Source organism: Panicum hallii, chromosome 5 (genome assembly GCF_002211085.1).
Source record: "Panicum hallii strain FIL2 chromosome 5, PHallii_v3.1, whole genome shotgun sequence".
Classification (NCBI taxonomy): domain Eukaryota; kingdom Viridiplantae; phylum Streptophyta; class Magnoliopsida; order Poales; family Poaceae; genus Panicum; species Panicum hallii.
In genome coordinates this window covers 54,681,637-54,700,923 of record NC_038046.1, presented here as the reverse complement: position 1 = coordinate 54,700,923, position 19,287 = coordinate 54,681,637, and the positions used below count along the sequence as shown (strand labels likewise).

At 48.7% G+C, this 19,287-nt stretch overlaps 2 protein-coding genes across 4 annotated transcripts; one reads left to right on the top strand and one right to left on the bottom strand.

The window, feature by feature from the left end:
• Nucleotides 1-1,884: 1,884 nt before the first annotated feature.
• Nucleotides 1,885-15,619, bottom strand: LOC112892962 (LEAF RUST 10 DISEASE-RESISTANCE LOCUS RECEPTOR-LIKE PROTEIN KINASE-like 2.7). Of its 3 annotated transcripts, XM_025960079.1 has the most exons (5): nucleotides 15,322-15,619; nucleotides 4,261-4,876; nucleotides 3,757-3,792; nucleotides 2,361-3,426; nucleotides 1,885-2,273 (listed from the first exon to the last, which is right to left on the bottom strand). In XM_025960079.1, the coding sequence occupies exons 1-5, from the start codon at nucleotides 15,430-15,432 to the stop codon at nucleotides 2,132-2,134; spliced, it is 1,971 nt and encodes a 656-aa protein (XP_025815864.1). In that variant the 5' UTR covers nucleotides 15,433-15,619; the 3' UTR covers nucleotides 1,885-2,131. The 3 variants fall into 3 exon arrangements, with proteins under 3 accessions (XP_025815864.1, XP_025815862.1, XP_025815861.1); XM_025960077.1 differs by lacking the exons at nucleotides 4,261-4,876; nucleotides 15,322-15,619 and adding an exon at nucleotides 8,027-8,841; XM_025960076.1 differs by lacking the exon at nucleotides 15,322-15,619 and having other exon boundaries at nucleotides 4,261-5,915.
• On the top strand, nucleotides 8,976-12,896 carry LOC112892966. Its single transcript, XM_025960087.1, has 2 exons — nucleotides 8,976-9,857; nucleotides 10,273-12,896. The coding sequence occupies exon 2, from the start codon at nucleotides 10,276-10,278 to the stop codon at nucleotides 11,494-11,496; it is 1,221 nt and encodes a 406-aa protein (XP_025815872.1). The 5' UTR covers nucleotides 8,976-9,857; nucleotides 10,273-10,275; the 3' UTR covers nucleotides 11,497-12,896.
• Nucleotides 15,620-19,287: the final 3,668 nt, after the last annotated feature.

The following is a 19,287-nucleotide window of genomic DNA, read 5'->3' as shown; positions in this document are numbered from 1 at the left end:
CGCAAAGATTGATCACGGTGATTATTCTATCAGAGCTAGGTTCTACGAGATCAAGAGCTAGGGAGATGCAGAGTATGGAGTTGGCGGCGCGCTGGGTCAAGGCATGGGAGATGAGCGTCCAGTAAAAAAAAGATCCGTGACCAGAAAAAGAGGCCGATAGGAGCCAAAGTTTGTTAGGATCCGGTGAAAAAAATTAGGATCTGGGCCCACTCTAGGTGAGGTGGCACCATTAAATTTTTTGGGCATCTATTTTTAGGAACTGTTGGAGAAGGTGTCGTTTTTTACTCTCAATATTTTTTGGCAAGATCCCAAAATATGATTTTTTTTAGATTTATTTTTTTGCACTCCTGGAGATGCTCTGGCCAACAGGCCACTGCATTGTTTTCCAGGGAGACTGCAAGCTTTTCTCAAAAAAAAAAAGATTGCCGCGCACAGAAAGAAAAATGAGGGGGAAAAAAGGGATAGCATGCGTCGATGTATGGCCTCTCAAAATTGTTCCTTGTTGGACTTTGTTAAGCAGAGCGACCCGTCAGGGCAGGAGCATTGGAACGGAAGTTTATTGTGCCAGACTGCAGGAGTTGCGGTGTCACGCCGTCGGGCCACTCCAAGACGAGGTGCCGATTCTGACTGCAGCCAGTGGAGCGGACTAGCACTGTCTGTATGCACCCAGATAACGTCCAGGGCCTCTCCTCCAGGGCTATGCATCCAGCTTTCTGAAAACAACACTGCCACCTTCCCAGGTAGTGACTTCATCGGAATCTGCAAAGCGCAGACTATTTCAGCGCAGCACCAATTTCTACAGGATGCGTGTGTAATTTCTCTGGCAAGTTGCGTTCTTTTCGAGACGCTGACACATTTTTTATTTACTGGTCCATCGGAGATGAAAAGCAACGTAAATACGGAAGATGTCTGGGCTCTGGACGGTTTTACCGGCACGGTGGCCGTGGACCCAGGCCACATCATGGTCGAACTTCATGGCCGGCCCTCCTCACTGGATGGGCTGGGCTGCATGAGGAGCATCGTGGCCCAGTCCATGGAGATCCGCCCTGCGCCGGCGTCGTCTGCCGAGCTGCTGCAGGCTGCAGTTGCCGTCTCGCCGTCGAGACGCGCGGCGGTGAACAACACTATCCCAGCCAGTGCATTCCTCCTGGCCATCTCCTACGGCGGGCGCGATCGCAGCTGGTGCCGTCCCACGAAGAGATCTCCTGAAAATCTCTCCACTCCGCGTCCTGAGGCACCGCTGGGTCGGAGCCGGTGATTACGGCGGCAGATGGAGAGGACTGCGGCACTAATCCAGTCTCGCGCTACCACTGGCGTAAACTTGGGTCTGCACCCCCTGCTCTAGCCTTCGCCTTGGGAGAATCTAAGCAGCAGGCGTTCAAGGAACCATGTAAGTATCTCACACTTCCATAGATTTTCCGACAGATGAGATTTTTAGTTGTCAGATGCGTAGATCAATTTGATTTGGTGCTTACATTGTTTGAAAATGTATTCCGATTTTACATTGAGACCATGGGCATTTCAATTGAGCAGATTTTTAGGGGTTCAGTTGGACGGTTGGAAATGTGGGTGTCAACCTGAACCTGAAGATTAACTGAGAAAACTTCAGAATTGATGCACCTGTATTTCGAACCTAACTCAATAGTCAAGCAAAAATTTATGATCCTTTGGGCCTCAGTTTTATATGTGTCATGACTCATGAGTCATGGCTACCATCAGCCCCATCCACGTGCCATTAATCTAGGATCCAACTATATGCTGCTCGACTCTACTAAGGTCATAACTCCAGACTGCAATGCCTCGATGTTTTTCTAGAATGCATGTGTAATGCCATGATGAATACTTCTGGGTGATGGATGACTATAGGGGGTGCTGACGCATGAATGAAGAATAATTACAAGCTCTAGTTAACTAAAAAAATTATAGATATGTTAGGATTATGTCCAAAATGTTGTATCCATACTTGGATAAGATAGCACCCTCTTCCGGGCTTGATGACTATGACTGTAAAATATTATAGTAGCTCTGAAGCCTTTCCTGTTTCCTTTGAAACAAGTATCACAGCAACTTCAGATTTCAACTCATATGGATAGAAAAGTTTACTGCCTAATTCCAATGCTATATAGTCATTTCATAGAGTTGGTAACTGCCGTAAGGTTTTTGAATTCACATTGCTTATCTCCTCCATCCTTAGCACTTCACTAAGCACTTGTGTTTTGGTACCACTGCTGGAACTCATGCTTTCTGCATTCAAACTGTGAAGTGGATCCAGGCTGCAAAAGAATGAGAAAAAAAATACTACATCAACATTATTTTAAATGGTATTGGCAGTTGAAGAAATACGTGTCGTGAATTCTTACAGTATTTCACTGAAGTTTTGCCTTGGTGGCATGTCCAGTTCATCTAAACCTCTCTCAAACATTTCCAAAACCTTTGTTATGGTAGGGCGATGCATTGGTAATATTTGGATGCACCACAGGCCAATCATACTCATCTTCCTAGCTATTCCTTCATTTTGACTTGAGACTTCACATGCTTGTAATCCATCGTCATGACCAAAGTGGTCATAAATCCAATGTGGAAAATAATTTTCACTTGATTTTTGAGCCACTGAATTCACATTTTTCCTCCCTCCAACCATCTCTAGTAACATCATTCCATAACTATAAACATCTGATTTTGTTGAAACAACTCCAAAGGTTCGAGAATGCACTTCAGGAGCAATAAACCCAACTGTTCCTCTAGCACCAGTCATAGAAAGCTTGCTCTCCTTGGTACGACACAATTTAGCCAAACCAAAATCAGCAATTTTCGGGTGAAAATTCTGATCTAGAAGGATATTTTGGGGCTTGATATCAAAATGGATAATGCGTGTATTACAACTATGGTGCAAGTATTCCAATCCTCGAGCAATCCCAATTGCTATTGTATATAGTTTTTCCCATCCTAAAACTGCTTTAGGATTGTCTGAATATATGTACTTATCCAAAGAACCATTGGGCATGAACTCATATATTAGGGCCCGTTTCGAGCCTTCCAAACAAAATCCAAATAAGCTAACAATATTAACATGAGAGGTCCTGCCGATGCTCATAACCTCATTCACAAACTCCTCTCCTTCACCTTTGGAGTCATGCAAGAATTTCACAGCAACTAGACGACTGTCATCTAGCCTTCCTTTCAAAACCATGCCATAACCACCTTCCCCAAGCTTATCATTTAGAGAAGATGTTATCTTTGTTACTTCTGAGTACTTGTATCTTTTTGGAGCTAGGGACCCATGTGATACTATTAGGGCCTCAATGTTCCTTTCAGTGCTGCTGCTAGTCTTTTTGCATAGGAAAAAACATAGTTTCCCCCTCTTTCTATGGCATGCCAGCACATATATACACAGTAGGAGCAAGCTTGCAGCTACTGACATCAAAACTGAAATTAGAGTAGATGTTATTTTTCTCTTAGATAGTGAGTTGTTATATTATTATCGTTCAGATTTCCAAGACCAACTGCAAATTCATATTTATCTCTTGTTATAAAAATAAAGTAAAGAACAAGTGCAAAAGTTGGAAAATATGAAGAAACTATGTAGTTAAAGACAATAGATCTTGCTCCAAATTGCCCTATCTTTTATAAATACTATATTAGTTTTTCTATGCTTGTCCAAAGGCCAAACTAAAAAGTAACTTGCTGAAGTAATTAATGTTAGTGACTACTGCAATTCGGATTATTTGATATGGAATGAGGTCGAACGTAGCATACCTATTAGTATTATCTTTTTGCCAGTCCCGTTGGTACCTGAAATAGTATAGAATATTAATTTTAAAAAGCAATAAGTAGCACTAGTTGATTATTTTGCTAAAAAGGAAGGAATGAGTGTAATATTTGCGATTCAGTAAGTTGCAAATGAAATTTGAATACTATGCTACTCCCCTAAGCTGACATCTGTGATATGCCACTCTTGTGTGTATAATTACACTTCCTTTTTGTTAGGGCCGGAATTTCATAGTGATAATTGACAAAAAGGATGCATTGATAGTGAATATCACGGATGACATGTGGCATGGGCCGCATTTGGACCCGATGTGGTTTTCGGGCTAGAATCATGGACGTACTAGGGGTACAGAATTGAAGATTGGAAGAGAATGGCAACACCAGGCCTCCAAGGTGCGCCATGCATGATAGACATGGAATATGCTTGGCGAAATTGCAATTGGGGCAAGATTCTTCTCAAGAATCTCCCCAATAAGAGTATCTTGGACTCACCGCACTTCTCAGGGCGCAAGCTGCCGGAGCATTTGCAGGCGAAGGTCAGCCCGTTGTCGCCGTACGCGCATTCCCCGCCGCTTGCAATGCACCCCGGGCAATTCCCGGGCACCTCTGTCCACTCCAGGAGAAACCCCTTCCTCAAGCTGGCGATGTACTCGGCGCCATTCCCCTGGGGAGCCACAAGAACCGGTACAAAAGCGAAGAAGCAGCTCGGCGGGATGCCGCCCTGGACGTGGCTGCTCGAGAAATTCCGGCCGTCGCCGAGCCGGACGAAGGAGGAGCTGTCGCAGGGCAGGCTGTGAAACCCAGCCGAAGGCTCCGGTTGGGACTCCGTGCACTTCCCGAGGAAGAGCAGCTCCTTGTTGGCTTTGCTGAAGAAGAGTGGCCGGGACACGATCGAGACGTTGAAAATCGGCGCGGGGCAGCCGGTGGCGAGCGGCAGGTTGAAGTCCACCACATGTAGGGACCGGTTCTTGGGGAAGATGCTTTCCACCCGATACGCCTGGTAGCTGGAGCGGCTCAGGAACGCGCCGCTGCTGTTGCACTTGAGCTGGAATGCCGGCGGCCCGCACGGCGGCCGGCCCGGCTCCTCCACCCAGAACGGGTAGGTGATGTTCAGGCTCCCGCATGTCTTCGGCCAGCAGCTTGACGGCTGCGCCGCGCTGGCCGCCGGCGGCGGGAGGAGGAAGGAATAAGCGAGCAGCAGCAGCAGGAGCTGGTGCATAGCGGATGGGGGATGGAGGAGATAAGGCAGACTGGCTGCGGCGGAGTAGATTGGATTTCGGAGTTTGGTCAGGGAACTGGACAATGAGTGGAACGGGATATGCATGAGAATACGGTGCTTTGGAGGGATTTATTATAAGTTGTACCAATAAATTTTTAATAAATTTATTTTTATTCAAATATGAAGGGAGCCCATAAGTTCTACAAGTCTATAAGCCCCTCCAAAAGATGCTTATAGAGCTTATTTTCTATAGATCTCATCAAAACATCCCCTCTTTTTCTCTCACTATCCTTATCTCCCTCAACTACGGGTGTATTAATGAGGAATAGAAAAGTCATTACCAACTATAGCGACTTTTTATAAACTACTACAATCAAATACTACTTTGAGCTTATAATATATCCTTCCATATAAGAGAGTGATACGAGAGACTTACAGACTTATAACAAGTCCCTCCAAACTAAACAGGTTGGAAGGAAGGTGGGTAGCCATTTGACCGGTCTTCCTCTCCTCTCAAGCGTTTTAGTCCTCGTTTTTTTGAATTTATTTGTTTGGTCTAGCAGCTTTGCGGTAGCTACATGTTGCTCAAGTTTTGTAGTTTGGTCCATAGTAGCTATTGATAGCTGTAGCAGGGATCTATGGCGGAAGAGCTGAAGTCTCCGAGAGACTGAAAACTGCTGGTGCACCGTAGTTTCGTCTTTTATGCAGCTTAGCCTTGTGGTTTTGGACTGCGCATCTTTGTATTATTAAAGAGAAAATCTGGACAGAGATATATAACTTCCATTTTGCAGCAACTGCGGTTGCCGTGTGCTGGATGAGATTCGCCCAAGTTTCAAGTCTCCTCCAGCACTGGCCAGTGCTTAGTCCAATTTGCTCCCTTTTCCACATAAACTCAGGGTGTGTTCGTTTCGTTTTAGAGGGGTCTAAAATACAGATCGATAAATTAGAGGTATAAAGATTTTAGAGGTTATTTAGAGGGGCGTTCGTTACCGGGGCGCCTAACGCGCGCACGAGGGGAGGAGCAGGGGCGCCGCGCGGCTTGCGGGGAGGAGCAGGGGCGGGGCGGCGGCGCGCGGGGGGAGGAGCGGGCGCAGGCGGGGGAGGAGCACGCGGCGGCGGAGGGGCGGGCGCCGCGGGGGAGGGGCCGCGGCGGGGGAGGCGGAGCAGGGGCGCCGCGGGGGGAGGAGCAGGGGGCGGGGCGGCGGCGCGCGGGGGGAGGAGCGGGCGCAGGCGGGGGAGGAGCACGCGGCGGCGGAGGGGCGGGCGCCGCGGGGGAGGGGCCGCGGCGGGGGAGGCGGAGCAGGGGCGCCGCGGGGGAGGGGCCGCGGCGGGGGAGGGGCGGCGGGGGAGGCGGAGCAGGGGCGCCGCGGGGGAGGCGGAGCAGGGGCGCCGCGGGGGAGGGGCCGCGGCGGGGGAGGGGCGGCGGGGGAGGCGGAGCAGGGGCGCCGCGGGGGAGGCGGAGCAGGGGCGCCGCGGGGGAGGGGCCGCGGCGGGGGAGGGGCGGCGGGGGAGGCGGAGCAGGGGCGCCGCGGGGGAGGAGCTCGCGGGCGGCGGCGGCGGGGCGGGGGAGGAGCTCGCGGGCGGTGGCGGGGCGGGGAGGAGCTCGCGGAGGCGGCGGGGCGGGGGAGCACGGGAGGCGGCGGGGGAGGAGCTCGCGGCGGCGGGGCGGCGGGGGAGGAGTTCGCGGCGGGGCGGGGGAGGAGCTCGCGGCGGCGGGGCGGCGGGGGAGGAGCTCGCGGGCGGCGGCGGCGGGGCGGGGCAGGAGCTCGCGGGCCGGCGGGGGAGGGGCCGCGGCGGGGGAGGCGGAGCAGGGGCGCCGCGGGGGAGGAGCTCGCGGGCGGCGGCGGCGGGGCGGGGCAGGAGCTCGCGGGCCGGCGGGGGAGGAGCTCGTGGCGGCGGAGGGAGGAGCACGCGGGCGGGGGCGCGTGGGGAGACGAGCCGAGCGATTAGAGGGCGTTAGAGGCCTCGAGGCCTCAAAAATTTCTGGAGGTCTAAAAGAGGGCCGTTCGTTTCCCACCATCTAAAATTTAGAGGTTTCGCGCTATTAGAGGGGGAAACGAACGGACCCTCAATGCATGTAGTCGACCCAACGAACCGATGCCACTGGCCGAGAGGTCTTGCATAGCGCGACTGATACCGACCAAACTCATGTGCGCTAATAATTTGGCCATGCGCCGATCCGCGTCCACACAAGCAAGAAAATCCAAGAAAGGTGGATGACCTAGAAAAGGACATGACAGCATCGTGCTAGCTCGGAAGACTTCAGAGCTCAGAAGATGAGAATATTCCTGTGCCTGGCCTTCCACGGCAGGAAATATCTTGTAATGAAAACGAACGCTAACCTTCCCTTGGAAGACTTGGGGCGAAGACTGACTTGCAGTTGCAGATCAGGTACTTTAGTACTGTGCATGTGGACCTGAGTCAACTCTCTAGCTGGATCTCATCTACTATTTAATGGAGTTTAGATAAGTACAGGTGCACAGTGATCAGTCCCCTTCAGATTACTTACCCCGTTCCCTAATCTGAAAGGCATCATTTACTACTTTCCTACCGAACCTGCTATGCGTATTGCCCAGGAAAACATCAGGCGTATGGTTGGACCAAACGGCCTGACAGAAAGGTTGAAGTTGAACAGTCGTTTCAGAAAACGATTTGTGCGTCACGCAATTGGATGCACAACTTGATGCCGCAGCATGGCTGTGGCTGGCTTGTCCCCGTTGAAGATTGACCAAAAGGATTGGCTCCTACTGCTGGTGGCAGCCCATTGCTAAGGTTTATTAGTGGTAAGAAAGAGGAGCGAAGCAATCTGCCACTAGTTTTGCAGAGGCGGTTCGAAGTTCCAAGTATAGGAACTGACCATTTCAAAATTCAAATGTCGCTGGCTAGATTAGTCAATGCATGCGTCTGAATTTTAACAGCCCTTGTTTTCGAGCAAATAGTCAAATGCCGTATTGGTTATCAGAATCAGAAGTTTTATTTTTCGAAAGACCAGAATTCAGAAGTAGACCAATTCAAGTTAACAGATGCTGGTTTGCTTACCACGAGAATTCCGGCAGGGCCTCCCGTCGCTGCAGATGCACTGGAACTCAACGAACCTGCACTCGCCGCCGCGCCGCGTGCACGCGCCGCACTCCGCCGCGGTCGGCGGCCACTCCAAGACGAACCCTTCGTCGATCAACCTCCTGTACTCACGGGCTGGCTCCTCCGACGCGTTGTGGAAGGAGGACCGCCGCACCGGCACGCTCACCGAGCTGCAGTTCCTCGGGACCCCCGGCGGCGCGTTGCCTTCGCCGTCCGGGACGTACGCTCCGATCGTGGGCCTCGCGCACGGCGGCTGCAGCAGCACGCTGGCGTTGCGGGGGAGCGTGCAGTTGTAGACGAAGGTGAGGTTCGCGTTGGCGGCGGCGGGGACGTTGACCGGCAGGCGGGAGAGGCCGGAGGACACGTTGAAGTCCGGGATGTGGCACCGCTCGTCGCCGGCGTAGGACGTGTCGACGTCGACGGCCATCACGAAGGAGTTGCTCCCGTAGGAGATGTTGAGGACGCGGTACAGGCGCTCCCTGAACATCCTGGCGAGGTAGGCACGGCCGGCGTCGGCGCACGTGAGCTCGAAGGCCGGGAAGCCGCAGTAGAGCGGCTGCACGCCGCTGAGGGAGAACGGGTACGTGATGCTCAGGTTCCCGCATGCCGCCGGCGCGCAGCTCGCGTTGCCGCGGGTTCCGTTGCCGTCGGCGGTAGCGAAGCGCAGCAAGCTGGCGAGGGGAAGCAGCAGCAGCAGAAGAGGAAGAGCACCAGGCGGCATCGGGACAAGGAGAGAAGAGGAGGCTATTGTTGGTCGCGTCTGGGCATCAGCAGGGGTTGGACCCAGAGATTTTTTTTATCGGCCGATTTTTACCTATTTTTTCGATATTTCTCGTTTATCGGTGGGGTTCGATATTTTCCAATACCGGCAAAAAATTCCGGCCTTTCCCACGCGCGCCACCGTGGTCCAAAATTTACTCAGGCCGGCCCATTTACCTTTCCAGCCCATCAAAACCCTAAAATCCCCCACCCTCCGGCCTCCAGGCACAGGCACGCGAAAGGACTCGCGGCGTCGGCGGCGCTTGTTCCTTCTTCCCTAAAATCCCCACCCTCCGACGGTCCGGCCTCCAGGCCACCGAGGGCTGCGCCTACTTCGGCCAGCCCAACCCGCCGGCGCCCTGCGCGTGCCCGCTACGCCAGGCCTGAGGCAACCTCGACGCGCTCATCGGCCGCCTCCGCGCCGCGTACGAGGAGTTCGGCGGCCGCCCCGAGTCCAACCCCTTCGCCGCCCGCGCCGTGCGCATCTACCTCCACGAGGTGCGGGAGGCGCAGGCCAAGGCGCGCGGCATCCCCTATGAGAAGAAGAAGCGCAATCGTGGGAGCGCCGCCGCCGCCCCTCCCGTCGCGCCGCCTCCTGTTGTGACCGCAGAGGGCGCAGGGACGTCAGGAGGCGCCGGCGAGGAGGAGGAGGATGACGAACCGTCGCCGTCCGGTGAACCACAACAGATCACCACACCGCCATCCTCGGCTCCTCCTCTTCCTACAAGTGCTTCCAATGCTAGTGAATTTAATTTGCAGGACGTAGAGAAAGATAACCTTCTCTGCTCTATCTCAGATATATATGATGTCTTTATTTCTTTATCTATATTCAGGATGCATGCTCAAGCTTTTACTGTTTGCTGATTTGAATGCCATGGGGTCACATTGATTTGAATTTCTAGTATGATGTGTATGTGTTCCTGCTTAACAACTACTAATCCTGGCCTCCGCTCCCTGTCAGTGTTGAAGGCCCTGAGAGGAGCTCTTGGAGAAGAACGTCAAGCGGCCGGACTTGAAGCAAAGCTTCCCTGTGAGTGGCTCCTGATTTTCTCTAGCGATTAAGGTTCCTCCTTTCAACTAAAGTAATTGATTTATAGCTAGCATCTTTATTTCTGTTTTGAGCCATATGATCTGCATCTGTGTGTTAAATACCAATTGGTTGTCCGTGAAGCAACGTTATTTGTGATGATGTGTAGTGTAAAATTTGTAAGAAGTGATTGAAATTTTGGAGTGCATGAATGTAGTAGATTCATGTTGAATTGTTGAGTAATGAAAGTTTCTTTTTCATGTTAGCTGCTTGAGTGATGATTTATTTTATTGGTTTCGACTTGCTGGATCACATACTAGTAAAAATATATTGTCTGATTATTCTTTAACGAACAGGTTATACACAGATTTTATTTTCTTTTATATTAATTGAAATTAATGCTAAGGACATACTGCAGAGAATGGATTGCCGTGGCAGTGGCAAGGGCAAAGAGAAGGCCATACCAGATAGTGACGAGGTATGCAGTGCAGCTGGTGGGTCGTCCAAGACATATGTAGTTGATAGAGCAGGTTTGTTTGACACAAAATACATGTCATTTTTTCCAAGTTCCCTCCATCTGTGTGTTTTTTTTGTAACAATAGATCTCATTCTTTTTTCAGGGAAACGGATAGAATTGAAAGGAAAAATTAGAGACACATGGAGCCATGGGACAAAAGTTGGTAAATTTGGATGGAAGTGTGGCTACTGTCCTACAGGCCAACAAAGTGGAGGTGTTACCCATCTAAGGGAGCACTTGTGTGGATTACAAGGTAATGTGCAGCCATGTTCTAAGGTGCCACACGAAGTTAGGGACATACTGTTGGATGAATTAGCAAAAAGCAAACAAAAGAAGAGGGACACAAGGGAAAGTCGTCTCTATATTGAGAAGGCTCTCATAGAGCATGATTATAGAACAGCTATTGCTAGCCTTGATGAAGAGGCACAATATGAGTTGGCAGTGAGTGAGTCGCTAAGGGATTTTAACTTGACTCGTGATGGTAGAGCAAGAGATGGTGGTATTGTCATTCGGGCTGCTAGTAGTTCTAGGGTATCCAATCTTGGAGGGGCAAATACCAAGTCTTCTTTTGGGAGAGCAAGTGGAACTAGTAGTGAAGCTGGAAATGTCGGTAAGACAATTGGCACTGGCAGTGGCACTAGCTGTGGTAGCTTGAATAAACAAAGTTCATTGCATTCTTTCTACCCAGGCCACAACAGTCCGTTTGATATAGATTTGGTACGTAGTAGGGCACCATCACAACCACGAGTGGATATTATGCTTGATGGGGATTCCAAGCTTAAGCTTTGGAAGGCTTGGACGAAGTGGTTTCGTGCCAATGACTTACCTGGTAGGAAAGCTGACTGCCCCTACTTTCGGGCTGCACTTAAATTGACTCAACAACTTGGGGAACTGCCTATCCCAAAAGGAAGAGATATAGATGGACCACTGTTAGATATGAACTATAATTATAATGACTTGGAAGCTCATATGGAATCTTTTAAGGAAGATTGGAGTCGTTACGGGGTTACAATTATGTGCGATTCATGGACAGGCCCTACAATGATGTGTATTATCAATTTCATGATTTTTTGCAATGGTCGCATGTTCTTTCATAAATCTGTGAATGCAACCGGAGAAGTTTAAAATGCAGAATTTATTTATGGGAAGATTAGAGATGCAGTGGTTGATAAAGTTGGGGCTAAGTTCGTCGTTCAGATTGTGACGGATAATGGTTCAAATTATAAAAAAGCATGCAAGCAGCTCACTACTGAACATCCACACATTACTTGGCAGTCATGTGCTGCTCATACTATTAATTTGATGTTGAAGGATATAGGAAGATTTGACGATGTTGCATATGTAGTGGATAGCGCAAAGCGCATATGTAGGTTCTTCTACAACCATAATAGACTTCATGCTATGATGAGGGAGAATATTGGTGGAGAGCTAATTTGGTGGAATGCCACTAGGTTTGGCACAGTGTTTTTGTGCTTGTAGAGTTTTTGGATAGACAGGACAAGTTGAAGTCATGGATGGTCTCTGCTGAGCGGAAAAACAGTGAATGGAGAAATGAGCAAGACCATGCCTTTGCATATGATATTGTTCAATTCATGTGTATTTTTTTATGTCTCTAATATTGTTGTCTTATTTTTTTCCTTTGTAGTTGCTGCACTTGACCCTGGAGAGCTATACAGATCAAACCATGCAAAAAAATCATGTTGTCAATTGGCTGTAACTTTGGCAACAAAGAAACTGGCTACTTCAACTTCAGAGGCTGCTGCTGCAATTGACCAATATTCTTGTTTCATTGAAAAGAAGGGTCTATTTGGAGATCCAGAAGCTCGTTGGTCAGCACTTCATGGCAAAAGCAGTCCAGGTACACTTCTATACCTAGTTACTAGCTGAAAGAAGCATATCTATGCCTAGTTACTCCTTGTGTCCTTAGTTGAAACCAGAAAATCTTGTGCTATTGTTCTTGGATCATTTTGGCAAGTTACTAGTGCAGAGAATCTTAGTGAAATAATCCAATGTGCCCTTTGCTGGATCATTTATTGCAAGTTACTAGTGCAGCAAGTTACAATGTATAGAAACTTACTTTATGTGCTGTTGTTGCATATTATTATTTTTTTAATTAATTGCAGTTGAGTGGTGGGGTTCATATGGAGGGCAATGCCCTGCATTGCAAAAGATTGCAAGACGCATTGTCTCACAATACGTATCATCTAGTGGATGTGAAAGAAATTAGAGCACCTTTGCTCTTGTTCACACAAAATTAAGAAATAAATTAGGCTTTGACAAGCTGCACAAGTTGGTGAAAGTGCATTATAACTTGAAGCTACAGATCTAACAATTCAAAGTTGACTTTCAAAGCCTTCAAGAAAAAGATGTTGATCCATGTGCTATGATGATGGATGTTGCCCTTTATGATGAACAAAACCCAATCATGGATTGGCTAAATAATTCAATGAGCGATTCCACACCAATTCTCGATGAATACGATGATGATGATCTTGATTGGAACACAACTAGCAGCTTTCTCATTGAAAGTCTGGAAATGGACATAGAAGAGGTGGCTGCATTTAAGAGGAAGCTTTGCTTGGGAAAAAATGGCAGTAAAAAGAAAGAAACAGAGAAAGCAATGGGATGAAGAAGAAGAAGTATAGAGGACTATACATCTGATTCTTCTCATGAACAAGGCAGCCCAATTTATGCTAAGTCTAGTTCCAATGAAGGTGATGGTGAGTTTCAGTTCAATTTTCTAGTTTAGATTTCCTATTAACATCATGTAAATTTTGTTCTTTGGAATATTATTTTTTCTTGCAAAGGTGATAATGATGGTGGTGAAGGAAGTAATGGTACTAGAGCTAATGTAGGTGTATCAGATGGTTTTAGCTCAGGTGACTAAACTACAATTGCATACTTTTTCAAGTAGGCTTTCTAGAATTGTATTGGTTGGTAACAAAAATAAATACATGTGATCACATTGTAGGTGCTAATCATGGGGAACCAGCTCCTCTACGGCCAAGATCAACTAGGAAAAAGAAGCCAACTCTCAAGAGCATCAATGAACTATAAAAGGTTTGATGACCCTTTCCTTTGCTAATTTTATAACCATTGCTTTAGTGTGATTTTATTTCATGAATAAAGTTTAAACATTTCCTATGTAATTATTTGTAGGGCTGTACCACTCCGAGGAAAAGATGTGGCATGCTTCATTGGTTCATGATTTTGTGTGGTTGTGCTGTAGCTTAAATGCACTCCAAACTTTTGTAACATGCTAATATTTGAGGCAGCCAATACTTTGCTATCCAATGGACTGTAATATGGCCTATGTGACTGTAATATGTGTCACTTAGTTATATTCTATGCTGAACTTTTCATATGTGCTCCTTTATTGCAATATTCTTTTGGTGTTATATGCAATCAGTGATAACTAATGGATTAGAGGCAGTTTCAAGTGAAATTCTACCAAAAATTTTAAAAATTTTGAACTTGATCTGATATTTCCGATATATCCTGTTTATCTGTAACCTTCGATAATTTTTTTTTCGGTAATGAAAACTCTGGTTGGACCTGTTGAGGTTGCGAAAAGGAGGGGCACCTGACGTACTACGCTGTTGTTGCGGCGACGGTCAGATACTTGGAGCGGAATATGTCCCCGGACCCCGGGTTATGGACCCAGCACCCTCCACGGCCGGGCAGACTTCAACGGCCCGGATGGAGCTTGCCATCATCGAATTGGCTCGTGGACCGTTTGATCGATCTTGGCAAACGTCTCAAGCATGGAGCATCGAATTCTCACTCATGTCCCCAGTTCCGGTTCTTCCTAGCTGTCGCCTGCTTCTCGACCTTGAGGAGGGTTCCACGAAACTAACAGAGTATCCGTGCAAGTTCATATGCTCGCAACACCAGACGTGTCATGCAGGACATGATCATTGTAGTGGCATCTGCTTTTGCTAGAACATACGACTGCTCGAGCAGCGTTTCCGACCAAAGCATGCCTGGAGCCGCGTCATCTGCTGAACAATATTCAAGCACCCCGGTCTGGGCCTGCGGCCAGCGATAGATGTCTCCGTTTGGTCACTAGACAAACAACTGATACGCCTGAAAACCATGCACACGAGACCTCTGCGACCTCGCAGTCGCCGTCAGCTCTTCCGTGGCTATACCGGCGTCGCGGCGACGGACGCAGCAGTTGTCCCCCCTCCGCGCGGCGAAAAATCTCTCGACAGTCGAGACCGCTGCTGCCACAAAGAGTCGTGGGGGTGTTTCTGTGTCCTCATTTTCTTCTGAAGAATGGCTGTCCCCTTCTAGACGATGACAATGCAATGATAGCAGCGAACTTTGTGCGTGGAAAAACTGCGTCCGGTGAAGAAGAAGAGCCGGCCTCTTCTTGGCTTGGATGTTTGAATTGCATTGCAGATATCGACGCATCATTATTTCTGAATCCTTTTCAGCTAATGGTAAGGTGGACCCAAATTTCAAAACTTTTTTCCAGCTGGATCCGAGAAAGTCACCTCACCTGATCCAAACGCTCGTCGTTCCGATGGAAACATAAGTGTTTTCTTTTCATTAGCCCAGGCATATAGGAGTACTATTCAAACTGATCTACGCAAATCACAAATCACTGCAGCTAATAAATCTTAGGCTTGGTTTGGATGCTCATATTGGAGGACGTGGTATTGAATTGGGTTCAATATCAAATCAGTCATGGTATTGCAACTAGAAAGGCCCGCGGCTTTGCCGCGTGGGACCCATATCCCGCGTCGTAGTATTGTAGTTGACGTGGACCTTAGTTCATTCATGTAGTAGTAGTTGTATACAGGTAAAAAGAAATTTTAAGCAACGTAGTTAAGATAAGTTTATCATTTCGTTATTTTCGTATAGGTGTCGTGACCTGCCCGCCGTTGCATTTGGTATATATTTTAAGCATTTGACGCTATTAGTATATCATTTTGTATAGGTGATGTTCAGGCTCCCGCATGTCTTCGGCCAGCAGCTTGACGGCTGCGCCGCGCTGGCCGCCGCCGGCCGGAGGAGGAAGGAATAAGCGAGCAGCAGCAGCAGGAGCGGAGGCATTACGGATTGGGGACGGAGTGGTTTGGATTTCGGAGTTCGGCGAGGGAGATGAGCTTGAACAGAACAAGAAGTCAAGAACAAGCGGTGGAACGGAATGGGGGAGCTGGACGGTGGACGGATATGAGATGAGGGGAGAATTTGAGAAGGGACACCAGGACGGTGGTGAGCGGTTTGACCGGTCGTGGTCCACGGCTTCCGAGCGTTTTGATTAGTCCTCGTTTTCTTTCCTGAGCCCTAAAGTTTAGAGCCGTCATATTAAAGAGAATCTTGTCATTTAAAAGTATTAAATAAAGTCTAATTATAAAACTAATTGCAGAACCCCAGGGCTAATTCGCGAGACGAATCTAATGAGGTATATTAGTCCATAATTAGCGGATGATTACTGTAGCATCACTATGGCAAATTATGGATTAATTAGGCTCATTAAATTTGTCTCGCGAATTAGCACCCAGCTGTGCAAAAAGTTTTATAAACAGATTTTATTTAATACTTCTAAATAGCAAGATTCTTTTTGATGTGATGGGTCTAAAGTTTAGAGGGTAGGAAACGAACAGGGCCTTAGGCTCTAAAGTTTAGACCCGTCACATCAAAGAGAATCTTGCTATTTAGAAGTATTAAATAAAATTTATTTATAAAACTTTTTTCACAGATGGGTGCTAATTCGCGAGACAAATTTAATAAGCCTAATTAATCCATAATTTGCCACAGTGATGCTACAGTAATCATCCGCTAATCATGGACTAACATACCTTATTAGATTCGTCTCGCGAATTAGCCCTGGGGTTCTGCAATTAGTTTTATAATTAAACTTTATTTAATACTTCTAAATAACAAAACTCTCTTTGACGTGACACTTCTAAACTTTAGACTCTAGAAAACGAACACACCCTTATTTCCTTCCCGAATTTATCATTCCAGTTTTAATATCTCATTGACTTGTGTGTTGGCGAGCCCCGGACGGCAAGGTGGCGGCGGGCGGGCGGGCCGGCGGCGAACACGCCTACCGCGGTTGGGGACGATGACAGGCGCTCCGTTTTATGCCCTTACCAAATCATTGGATAAATAAACAGAAATTGAACGGTGGTTTGGGTTTGGGTTGCCAGGACCTTACTCTGTAGTCTCTACGCTGATGAGGCTCATGTTCTAGTGGAATACTAGGTCACGTCCGGCAGTCGAAGCTTTTTTATTATGGACCGAACGCATGCATTTGCTCTTCCTGCTAAGCTAAGTGTTGCATACCTGACGGCGGCGGCAGCGGCACCTGCCATGACAACAGGAAGCCATGTTTGACGAGCTCCTCGTATCTGCTTGCGTTCGCCTTGCCAGACCCCACGAGCACCGGCACCAAGGTAGCTGTGCAGCCCTCCAGAAAGTAGCTGCCAGACTCGTCGAGACGCTCGGCGACGCGAGCAAACGTCTTGTTCCCGCACCTGGTCTCCACAAGCCCCCCGCTCCGCTGCACCTTCTCCGTCAGCGGCTTGATGCAGTTGTAGAAGATCAGGTTCTGGTTTTTAGTGCTGATCGAGAAGGGAAGGCCGAGCTTGTTGGAGCTGTTGTTCTCCGGGGCGTGGCAGGGTTTGGGGCTAGAGCTATCGAAGAGCTCGAGCTTGTCCGTATCGACGACGAGCAAGGAGGCGTTGCCGTAGAAGATGTCGAGGATCTGGAACTGTTGGTAGTGCTCATTGTATCCGAGGAACGGGATGTTGTTCAGGCAAACAATCTGTAACCCGATCGCCCCGCAGCTCGGCGTCGCCGCATCCTCCGGGACGATCGCGAACGGGAAGCTGATGTTCACCTTGCCGCATGGCACTGGCACGGTCGGGCAGGGCTCTGCTCCTTGCCCGTCTGCTGCAGCCGCAAGCATCAGCGGCGCCGACGAGACGAGGAAGAGCAGAAAGAAGGATGGAGCCATGGGAGCGACGAGACGAGCAAAGGGAGTGAATCAGTGGTGGGAGGACAGGACAGCGCAAGTGGCTGAGACGCTGAGTAAATGGTGAAGGGGGTGAATCGGTTGATGGGAGGGCAAGCAGGTGGCTGAGTAAATGGTGAAGGGGAGTCCGATCCGCGCGCGCGTCCTGTGTGGACACTGCTGCATGTAGCGGCCGAAACCTTTGACTGGGCACTCGCTCGGGCCGTCGTCATCCGCGCACGGGAAGTTCCGAGGTGGCCGTCGGACGGGGCAAAGCGACGACTGTCCTGCGAGCCACTGACGTGACCGGATGCGCCCCACCCTGCTGATCACTTGGTCAGCTCCGGGTAAGGCACGCTCCCGTCGGCCATTACGCGCCTAAAACAACCGAAAAAACAAGCGCCGGGGCATAAATCTACGTAATAAAATGAAGGTATGAATCGCACAGCAAAAACGTTCCAGATTAAGCAAAATGAACATCAAAACTGGAGTCCCATGATTGTATTGACAATCATCCCGTGAAAAAAAACAACAACTAACTAGTACTTTTGTAACAATTAATCTATCGAATCAGCACAACCAGCACAACTATTCGAATAATCACACCTAAATATATTGGATTCGCCCCTACATATCAGTGATGCGCATGGATCTAGAGCTGTGTGTTGAGACATAATAGTGAGAAGCAACAAAAACTACCAGCGAGAAGCAAGCAAGGTTGAATCAGACCATGCGTGCGGGGCAACAAGAAAAGGCAAAGTAGATCGAGAATCGCACGAACCCTAAGAATCGCCTCGTCCCGCTCTACGTCGCCGTCGGCTCGTCAGAAGGAAGACGAAATGAACTGGACCGAATGGCCCTCGCTGACAATGGGCCCACTTGAAAAACAAAATAAAAAAATAGAAAATGAACCGATGGATCGGACGACAGATGAGGAAGCGGCATGCACGATCCTACGGCATAAAATTCGGGTGCCGGTAGCCGTCAAAACGGCATGCATGATCCTACGGCATAGAATTCGGGTGCTGATAGCCGTCAAAACAACCGGGTGTTGTTTAGCTTTTCTCTTAAGGAGTGTCGTCACTCACAGGCACAGGAGGCAGCAGAGGGAGGGGAAAAAAATCTTACCAAAGCAAGGTATTCTTTCTAGCGACAAAATAAGAAAAACGAAAAAGAACTGTACCCATGGGCCAACAAAGTAAGTGGGCTTGACTAACTTAGTACGTGGGCCAACAGCACGTCTGGCCCAGTAGGTGAAAGGAAAAATGAACAAAAGAGCAGAAAGCAGGAGGGCTCCAAACCAAAGGTCACGGCTGCCTTCCCTGATGGCGCAAACCAACCCTTGGGCTGCTCGTACGTCGCCAGCCTGCCCTAACCTCGCTGTCTTTGGATTTGGGATGGGACAAGCTTTTTTTTTATCAAATACGCAGTGCGTATCTTTATATTAAGAAGAAGAAATAATTTTCGTACAACACGAGCTAGCTCACCGCACCACTACTCCTATAGCGCTATATTACGCGCCTAAAACGCCAAGAAAACAAGCGCCGGGGCATAAATATACGTAACAAACAAGCAACCAAGCGCGAAGAGTGTGTCGAACCCTTTGGTGCCTGGAAGCTGCTGTCGCAAGGGCCACTACCAATCTGTAAGAGTCATGTCTTGCTCTGGCGCGAGGACGGTGAAGCCCAGGTGCTGCAAGATCTCCCACCAAACCTATAATGAAAATGAACGTTTTGATTGCACCTAATGGTAAGAGGTCCACGCAGCGTGGCCACGTCGCGGCCAATTTACAGCCGTCCGATCGGCCGGCCTGACGGCTCGAATCTATGATTTCCGGTCACTTTTAAAAAAGCCATCAACTTTTATAAAAATGAACTCCAAGTCCAGCCTTCTCTCTCAGATAATTTTAGAGAGATAATTTTACAAAAAAGCTCTCAACTTTTTCC